The 10348-nt window shown below is 40.1% G+C and overlaps 1 protein-coding gene across 1 annotated transcript in view; it reads right to left on the reverse strand.

Moving 5' to 3' along the window:
* ush2a (Usher syndrome 2A (autosomal recessive, mild)) overlaps nt 1-6308 on the reverse strand; it is a 232310-nt gene extending 226002 nt beyond the window's left edge. The window contains 4 exon segments of the mRNA XM_078251541.1: nt 4529-4747; nt 4894-5108; nt 5693-5860; nt 5862-6308. Coding sequence (XP_078107667.1) covers nt 4529-4747; nt 4894-5108; nt 5693-5860; nt 5862-6308 — 1049 coding nt within the window.
* Nucleotides 6309-10348: the final 4040 nt, after the last annotated feature.

Raw genomic sequence — 10348 nt, forward strand, 5'->3', positions numbered from 1 at the left:
AAAGCACAACAACAAATAAGGCTTTCCATCATCTGTGATAATTATGACATGTACATTAGAGTGCAGATCGGGCCGCATCTTTCTGTCCAAGCCCGGCCCGCGTCCGACAGGCATTAACATATTATGTCCAAGCCCGACACAGTTAAAATCTCTTTTTTTTTGTGTGGAAAGCCCGCTTTTATTAAGCAACTGTAGGAAGGCATTTGGAAATGTCAACAGATGAGCTCATCAACGCACACGGGGGAACAAGCGCACGTTAACACAGGTGCGCACCTACATAATAAGCTTTTTTAAATTTAAAATGTTCAACGCCTTATCGTGCTGATGTGACCGAGCCCGACCCGAACATCATTTCTAAAAGGTATCCATCCTCTAATGTACATTCACTTTTACCCCATGTTGTCCATGTAGGAAAAGTCCAGTCCATGCAACCAAACTAAAAATATAATATATATTAAATATGAGAATCCTCAAACAATTTAAACAGAACTCAGTGTCTGGAAGTGAAGCCATGGTTTAGTAACAGGTGGCTGGCTCTGTTCATTGTTCAGATGCGGGGAGGGATGTGAAATCACAGAGAGAGGGAGAGAAAGAGAGAGGGGTGAGGAGAGATGGACAGAGGTGAGGATAGAGACCTCCTTTCATCTGGCTTCTTTGATGGCAGCCATGATCGTCTACAACAAAAGACTGATGGCCAACGACAGCAACAGAAAGGGAGGGAGAGGGAGAGAGTAAGAGGGGAGAGATGTTACTTCCATTCAGATGCATTCAGCCATACAGGTGTCATGTTCGGAAAACCAAGACAACAAGACTTGTCTGTCATATGAATCCCAAGACTAACAAAATCACAGTATGACATTTGAGTTAAATTTAACTGACAGCAACATTTAAACTGAACATCAAGTGAGTTAATAGAACACACATGACACCTGTCTAGTGTTGCTCTAGGTCTTTGTTCAAACCTGTCCCCACCTCAAAGTTATCAGTCACGTTTATTTTTGCAGCAAATTGTGCAATATGTGAATGTTGACAGACTTTATCTCATGACAGCTCAACAAACCCATAAGCTTACTTATAATGTTTGTTTAATCCACGAAGAGGAAATTATTTCCCCCCTTTCTTGCTACTACTGTCCATATGGAGCCAACCATTTCATTTTGCCAATGCCATTATTGATACGGCTTGTCAGTCCAATTCTTTATCAATTCCCTTCGTGATGATAAAATTTGTGTGTGGAAAAAAGAAGGTTACACAGCTTTTCAGCATCAATGAAACGGTTTTATGATCTCTGAGTCTGAACACAGTGTAGATGAAATGAGAGAATATTTGTAGAGCATTTGTTTTCATTTAGGTTTTCTTAGTCAAGCGTGGCGCTCATATTATTATAATAATTTTATTATTAATAATACATTTATTATAATAGGCTATTTATCCTCGGTAATGGACGTGCTGCTTGGTTGGGAAGCAGTGGCACTCATGGTAGAGTGTCAAATGGAATTTAAGGCCATGGTGCATAGAAAGATGTTTCAGCATTTGGATGATGTTTCCAACATTACTTAAAATGATCATTTTACAGACATTAGAAACAGCGCTGGTTCAATTTTCCGTTATAAAATGAAGCCACGCTTTGGACTATTTCTTTCTCTCCGCCATGACTCCTTCTTGTTGCAAGTTTCCAGCAGTTTGACATCATTATTTCGCAATGTGCAACAGTCAGAAAAACATGCTTCCATCGATAAAAGGAATCGATAACAGTGTTCCCCACAGGTTGAGAATGTACTCATGGTGGTGGTGGGTGGCCCAGGATGTGACGTCGCACGTGAGGGCTGGGTTCAGTAATAAACTAGTCAAACAAAGGCTTATGATCAATTTTTTTTAAACCAATGACTACATATAACATTAACAGATACTTTAGAAAGAAATAATTATTGACATATTAAACAAATTAGACTAAAAGATGATACTGATACAGATGAAAATATTGCGACACTATGCTGCATCTGACACAATTTCAGGGTGGTTATTAGGGCTGCACGATATGAGGAAAATATGCAATATGCCATAAAGTTGTTGAATATCGCGATGATGATATTACTTGCGATAAATAAACAGATATTAAAATGTACTCAGTTCTGCCTTTCCGCTGCTTTCAGTGTTCTGCTAAAATACAACAAATTGCTCGTTGAATTTAAAACAAATGAAAGGAAAGTGTATCTGAGCTCCGGTTAGCTCCGTTATAAAGATAAGGAGCGGAGGAGACTGCCGCGGACCGGGGTAACTACCAGACTCTGATAAATGATGTTCGGGGAGCTTTCACAGCGGCGAGGCCGCGGTGTTTCTATGGTTTTATTAGTACAGCTCATCCCAAAGCAAGACCACCAGCTGCATGCTACTACTACCGATGAGCCTGAAGTGCAGCGTTGAGGCTGTCATGCACGCGGCACAAGACTTCATGAGGGGGAGGGGCAGGAGGCAGCTGGTCTGTGGGCTCTGTAAAAAAAAAATACACTGTTGATTGGGGAAAATAAATGTAATTCGGATTTTATCTACCTGGGCGGGTCTCAATCTACCAGGGGCGGGGCGCCCAAGTAGAACCTATGTATGGGAAACACTGGATAAACTGCTCTGAGGCATACAATTCTGATGGAGACAATTTGGAAGAGGTTCTCAACTGGAACTGGTTCTCGATTTCCATCCCTACTTGAGTCAGTGTCTGATGGAACTGAAGACTTCAAGTTTGAAAATAAAACAAATCCGAGGGCGTTTAGTTAGAAAGAAGTGAGCTTACAAGACTTCTGTTGCCCACTCAACAGCTCGGAGCTACATTGGCCGCTACTAGCAAACACACACAAATCTCTGACCAAACTGTCAGATTCTCAAATTGCATTATGGGAAATGTAGGCCCCTGGGTTTGTTCTCTTAATACTTCCATGGGTTTTGACAAGGAAGAAGAATGCTTGGAATAAAAAAGATGATATCTCTGGTTCTGCTGAATACATTTTTATCATTTTATTTCTAAAGTGTCCATCGTGAGTCCAACAATGTTACAGGAGTGCCATGGTAAAAATCGGCAGAGTAGTCTTTATAGACATTTCACTAACAAATGCGTATGTTTAGCCTATTTTTAGTTCCAGGACAAAGAATCCCATGTTGTTCAATCTACTTTGAGTGTTGCTGTATGCTGGAAGAGGAGATGGGGCTGCCAAGTAAAGCCAACTGATCTTTTTGTGTGTGCTTGTGCTTTTTTTTTGTGTGTGTGTGTGTGTGTGTGTGTGTGTGTGTGTGTGTGTGTGTGTAAGCTGATCCGTGTAACACTGCACCATCCCTACCCTGCCTGCAACATACCAGCCCCCTCTCATCCCCTTTCTCTCACACTCCACATGTCTGAGAAGGACATGACAGCCAGTTGTTGGCCAACATTTCCTGATAGTGATACTGACGTGACCAGACCTGACCTAATTGCTTCTTGTTATTAGATCAATATCACATGGCTTTCACTTTCATTCACTTTCGATGTTTGAAAATCATATTAGATATCATATCCGAACAGACATTTGACTATACATCACAGCAGTGTGCGTTTCCAGCAGGGCGCTGTATTTCATCAGTAGCACAGGCTAGTGATGGACTACTCTGATATGGTACATCATACTTATTACACACTAATGTTATTATTCTCCATTTTCTTTCCTTCTGTTTTTTTTCTGCCACTTAGGTTCCAAGGATTTGAATATACACAGTATATCCTCATACTGTATACCAATAAAAAACAACTTTGTCTGTATCACTGCATTGTTATTTCTCTTCACTCCCATTTCCCATTAAACTTAAACTTAATTTGAAGAACTCTAACTTGCTGAGTGCGAGACAACATGTTTCTATCTAGGCAATTGGAGCTGTCAGTTTATTTACCTCTTCCTTTACCAATAAAGTATTAAACAATGCTTGCTAGATGTAACATGATGCAATTATTGCTCTTTTTGGCTGTGCCAAATGAAACGGGAAGCTGTAACGTGTCTTTGGGGCTCATGTTTTTCACAGAGATCAGAATCTATCCATCAGTTATCTATACTATTTATCTTGATATGTAAAATCAGGATACTTTGAGACCATTTACTTTAGAATCTGACATTTCAACTAATCAAAGTTAGTGCATGAACTTTCATAGACGCACAGGAAACACCAACTGGCTGTCATGTACAGTACAGCTGTGATCGGGCCTTTGCTTCTTCGCACACAAAATTAAATAAAAAACAAAAAAAACAAAATGTAATTTAGAGAAATACCACATCTACTTATGTTTGCATGGAGTTTACTGGACTACCCAGAGATAAATAGCTAGCTAAGCTCATCCATCCATCTATCTATCTAAAAAATTACATTGGTAGTCAATTCAATTAAAAAACTCAGCATTAAAAAAAAGTTAGCCAGCATTAAAAAAGCCTCATACAGTATCTCCAACTATGCAATTGACGGATTACTGTCATTGATAATTGAAAATGAATTCAAAAAAATAAAATAAACTTACATCTCTCCAGGAGAGCTTGGTTTTATCCACAATGCCAGGGTGAGGGAACCCAACGCTCCTAGTTTCTGTGAGGGGGGAGAGACCAGGCAGCCATCCTGGACTGGCTGAAACAGCACACTACTGGATCCACCAGCAACCTCATCTGAACTGGTAGGGGTTCCGGTCTCTGTCTGAGTCCCAGGGCGATTGTCATTACCGTCCTCAGTTACACAGGTACCTCTGGTGGAATAAAGTTTAAATATGTTAATATTTTCTCTTAAAAATGACCCTGTTATTTTTTTATTTTGCATGAACTGAAAGGTCAGAGGTCTTCTAAAATACTCTGAAAAACCTTAATAACATTACTATAAATTTGATTTATGTACCTGTGTGCAGGCAGAAGCAGTGGGGCATACGGAGGTGTGGAGGATCTATAGGGACACTCCTGGATACAGAAGGCCTGATAACATGTCATCAGCTCAGTCTGGGAGGACGGCGACTGGCAGTAGCTGCTCCGCTCTGGAACCCCACAGGTGGAACGAACCGGAGAGGTGGACAAAGGTTTGAAGGCAGCAATGTTCTCCATTCGTGGGAAATGTCCCTAAGAACAAAGATGGTTTTACAATTAGTATTATTCTATTCAATCTGGGTCTCTCTTGCCACTTATACTTTTTTGTGGCTGCAGCAACCTGAGATAATAATAATGACCTACAATGCCATTTTAGCAGTTTGGAAAATTCAAAGTGCTATACAATGAAACCTATGGGTTATAGAATAAGGTTATGGTATAGCATAACAGAATTAGCAGCCAAACCTCTTATCGTCACACATACTGTACAGTATGTTTACAATGTATTAGGACAGGTTTTTTGAATAAAAATGTGAATAAATGAATGCTTGCTGAATTATTGCCATTTAGCTGCTTCAGTTTCAGGGCCCTGGTTTTGTGCATGCTGGCTCACTGTCACACTGTCATGACTAACTGGGTAACTTCAACAGAACGGAGCCATCTTTTACGTTATTAGTAAAACCTGTGCTTTTCCTACTATGAGAGGTCAAAATGTCTGCTGTGAAAAAAGCCTCTCTGATAGTCTTAAAATAATTCATATTCATATGTATATTGTCTGTTAATTATTCTTCCAGTTTTTGGATCACAAATTACAATTGGCTGAAAGCCACTCTTACCTGTGATGAAGCAGATTTTGGACACAGGCTGAAGAGGAGGAGGGTTAACCAGAGGACGATATGATGCCACCTCATCCCTTTCATCATGTTTTCCACTGTTTCAGTGACGTTTTTCAGGTGAAATAGCCAAGACAAAACAGACATTGTCTTCCTTGTCGTCATCCTTTTTCTCCATTTGCTTGATTTCACCTTCTGTTTCTGCAGCTGACAGAATCCCAGAAACATCAGTCTTCCTCTCGTCCTTATCATTCAAGCATTTCCCCCCACTTTTAAGGGCTTTTCTAACTTTCTTGTTGCATTTGTTCCTTAAGTTACACTGCTCCTCTCTCCTTACTCTCTCCATCCTCTCTCTGCTGACTCCTCTACTCCATGTTTGTCTCTTCCTTTTTGCCTTCTCTCCCTTCGTTTCTCCCTCATCTTCTCTCTGTTCCATCCATCTCTGGCCTTTGACCACACGAGATTCTAGAATCGGGTTCTCCAAGGGGTCCTGCATGGTCTGAGGTTCTAGAATCTTAGACCTGGGTTCTGCAACATTCTCGGGGGCAGAGGGATGTTTGAGAACCTGGATTTCTTTCGGAAGCCTTCCAGCAACACTTGAATAAGTGATGACTGTCATGGTTTCATGGTTCCAGGGTTACAGGGACATTTTTTACAGGCCAGTGCCCCTAGGGTGAGGCTACGAAGCTTAGCTCTGTTACACTGTCTCTGTCACTCGCACACGCACACACACAGACACAGACAGACACACACACACACACACACACACACACACACACACACACACAAACAAACCACAACCAAAGCCTTCACATGATAGGTAGGATTTCACAATCTAGAGAGGGAAAAGAGAGAAGGAAAGAGAGACTTGGTCAGACCAAAATCCAACATGAGACAAATCTGAGGAGAGTGAAATGCCATGCAGGCTATTCCCTAGCCAAAGCCTACACTATCATGTACAGCTTGATGGAGGCACAGCTCAACTGATACTGCTACATTGCTTTCCCTTTTCTTCATTTTCCATTGAATTAAACATGCCCTTTTTCCTCTGGCATCTGGCCTCCAGGTTTTTATCCAACTGAACGGGTTTTCACATAAGTTTGTTGGAAATTGAGGCTTAGGCCAAAGCTCTCTTCATTACAATACTTATCAGCTTCAATTTCACATTTTGACACACAGTCATCTCATCTCTAGGGCTGAATTACTTTGACCCTCTCTTGCCTACAATGTGCGTTGGAAAATAGGAAAGCTCACAGTGTATCTAATAACGTGTGCTATATGCCGTGCAAATTTATAAATCTATGCAGATATTGTGACATGCAAAGTATCTGGTGGCTCCTTGTGGTTACCTGTCGGTGTTGACTCCCAGCACAAAGCTCTATCCTCATCACAAGTGCAGCGTCAACAAACATTCAACAACACTTGTTGCACTGGCATGAGTCGGACAAAACAAGCTAACTACCTGTATTTCTCCACACCTGTCTGTCAGCAATAGCAGACGCCGCTCCAGTAGAAAAAAATAGTCCTCTCCAAATATGACTTGAGTTATTTTGTCCGTCGTTCTAGTCCACAATAATGTCAGAAAAAAACCTGAATGACAATACAGCTGAACTTGTCAAAGCTCCTCTTTTTTTCTCTCTCTAACGTACCTCTCTCAATCAGAACATGCGGCACGCGGTGCTAAGGAGATTAACGCGAGTCGCCATCTGGCCAGCAGCGCTCCAGGCGGCAGGATATTGGGCGCAAAGTAACGACGAGGCAACGTTACAGCTTTCAGAGCCAAGTAACGGAAACATGAGAGCCCTGGGGTCGGCGTGAGAACAAACACTGCGACATATCCGCTTTGCATCTGTTACAGAATACTAAAGAATGTCCGTGACAGCGAGGCATTAATATGCGATTTTAAAAGCCTAATTACCGCCTGCCTGGTAGTAATGCTTTACCCCCCACCTACGTGGGATGCGTCTGGGTTTCAGACAAGTGGCTCTCAGAGAAAAGAGGAACGCTACTGCCGTCGCTAGGCAACGGTGATCCGCTCCGGCCCATGGCTCCTGCCAAAGAGAGTGTAGGATGACAATCATTTAATGGACTATCTGTCAAATTTATTTTTTTACTAAAATACTACATCACCATTTAAGGGTGCAATGCATTATGACACTGAAAAATACAAACAGAAAGGAGGTCCTTTATATTGTAGGAATGCCAGAATGAGAGGCAAAGAGCTGGCAAGGTGTCTTTTCCTGTCAGCAATTTAATGGAAGTCACCAGGGATGTACTGCTATGTGTGTTATTAATTGTATAATTAACAATTAATAACACAATTAATTAATAGCCACAAATGCCTGTGATGAAGCCCTGTATATAAAAGTGACCAAACTATGGTATAGCTGCTGTGAATGCCATATGATACATGGTTGATAATTTAGAAAATAGTATTTTTTAAAGTAGGCCTATACATATGTGGGCATTTCCCTGTGTGTGTGAAAGTCTGAGTGTACTGTAAAATGAGTTGTAAAATCATATAATAAAGATTGAAATCATCAAATTCAATAACAGAAAAAAATATATAGGCTAATGTAAATAAACGGTTGTATCTCTCCATTCTAATAAAAAGTAACTTAACTATAAAGTTGATGGGAATTATTTCCTCTCTTTTATCGTTTGCAATTCAAATGCTACTTGCACTATTAGCTGTATATGAAAGCAAGGGTATATAGCCTAATACTGATTGTGTGAACATGACAAGAGAAAACTGTCACCATCAGATCTTATACATCTTATTATATATTTGACCTTGTCTTTTTTCTGCATCTTTCTTTGTTTTACTTCAAGCATATAAAACAACCAATGTTAGACAAATCTAAAATTTGAATGAATCTAACCTAAGCCAGATACATGCATTAATCCTCTAGTTTCATAAAGCTGAACATCCACTAGCAAAATATAGTCTAAACAATCCCATCAACACACACAGCAGAAGCACTGGCTCAAGTATACGGTAGTTTAGACTTCCAATGTGTGCTTATTGCTTAAGCGCTCTGCATTTAAATTGTGTAAACATTTCCACCAAAAAAGACCCTCTCTTATATTTTTCCCTGCCGACAAGTTTTTACGTTATCATACTAATCGCGTTTGAACAGCTGCAATTTGCTTTGGTTGAACAAAGGCATTCTAACTAGGTTTTAATTAAGTGTTCCTAATGACCTAAGGAGATTAGAGGTTCGCCTTCTAATCAATACCAGGCAGAGAGTAGCAAAGGGAGAGGAGAGGAGGAGAGGGGAGGTGGCTAGGGGCTAGGATAGAGGTAGGAAGGAAAGGGGTAGAGAAGGAAAAAAAATGGAGAAAGTGAAAGACGGAAAGAAAGAAGAGGAAGTAGAAAGTGGAGGAAGAAAACAATGAACTTGATCTGAAATATTTTCAAAAAAGGTCATAACCTTATCTACATATATACATTTGAAAAAAAGAGTCATGATGACAGATTTCTTCACTGGTCAACAAAATGATAATATGTTTTCAATGCTTAAATGAATCAAGAAAAACTGCCTAGTGACAGAGAGGGGCAGTCTGTGCATCTCTACACAAGCAAACATTCACATACATACCGTGATAATTTACCCAGATAAGAGTTTTTCCTTGTTTTACCTTCTTCTTTCCCTCTGAGAGGGTGAAAATGACGTCAGATAGGCTGTGGTCATCAAGAGCTTTGTTAGCCAAGAAGAGTTCTTCTTATACCCTCCTCATAAGACATTTGCATAGATTTGCACACAGTGTATCCACATGACAGAGAATCTAGTCATACATTGATTGTACTAATTTATTCAGCCAGACGCAGTCAATTCCAGAGATTGAAGTGCTATCACACAAACGGGATTAAAACGGGATGACGATCGCACAATTAATATTGTCTCATTTTCTAAATTACTAATGTATGACTTATATTTGGCTAAATTGTGTTTGCTGGTCTAATAACATTAAGGGTAATATGGTAAATGTATCGTCTCTCTGAGTCCCCAGAGCAGCATGAATATGTATGGAGACATCCTTGGCCTCGCTGCTGATAAGGAAAAGTGGAATAAATTGATGGTTGGAATGTGTGTTTTTTAGCAAAATACAATATTAGGTTGGGCATATGGAGATGTTACACACACACACACACACACACACACACACACACACAGCGATTGATTTCAGATTTTTTTCAGTGTGTGTGTGCATGTCTGTGCGCACGTATGTTAGCATGTATTCATATAGGTTTAAGGAGCATTGTGGAGTTTTTGTTTAAAGAAACAAAACTTTTGTTTTTCACAACATGTGTATACCCTTGAGGTCTAAAAAACTTGAATACATGCTGGCACATGTACGTGCTTGTTGGTGTGCACAACACAAACAAAATGGGACACACTTGTAAAAATGTTTCTTCATAGCGCTGCTAACTAAGTAAATAAGTACGTAAAGTTAATTTGTATAGCACTTATCACAGGCAGTCACAAAGTGCTCCACAGGCAAAATAAATACATACATTAAAACAGATCAATAGTCATAAAACAAGTTAGTGGGTTAGTGGTCAAAACCTCCGCAGCGTATGAATAACAACAACATCAACATTCTTCACACTTGTTTTTTTTTAATGACTTTGGTGCAAAAATACAATACCACCTC

Source organism: Sander vitreus, chromosome 1 (assembly GCF_031162955.1).
Source record: "Sander vitreus isolate 19-12246 chromosome 1, sanVit1, whole genome shotgun sequence".
NCBI classification, from domain to species: Eukaryota; Metazoa; Chordata; class Actinopteri; order Perciformes; family Percidae; genus Sander; species Sander vitreus.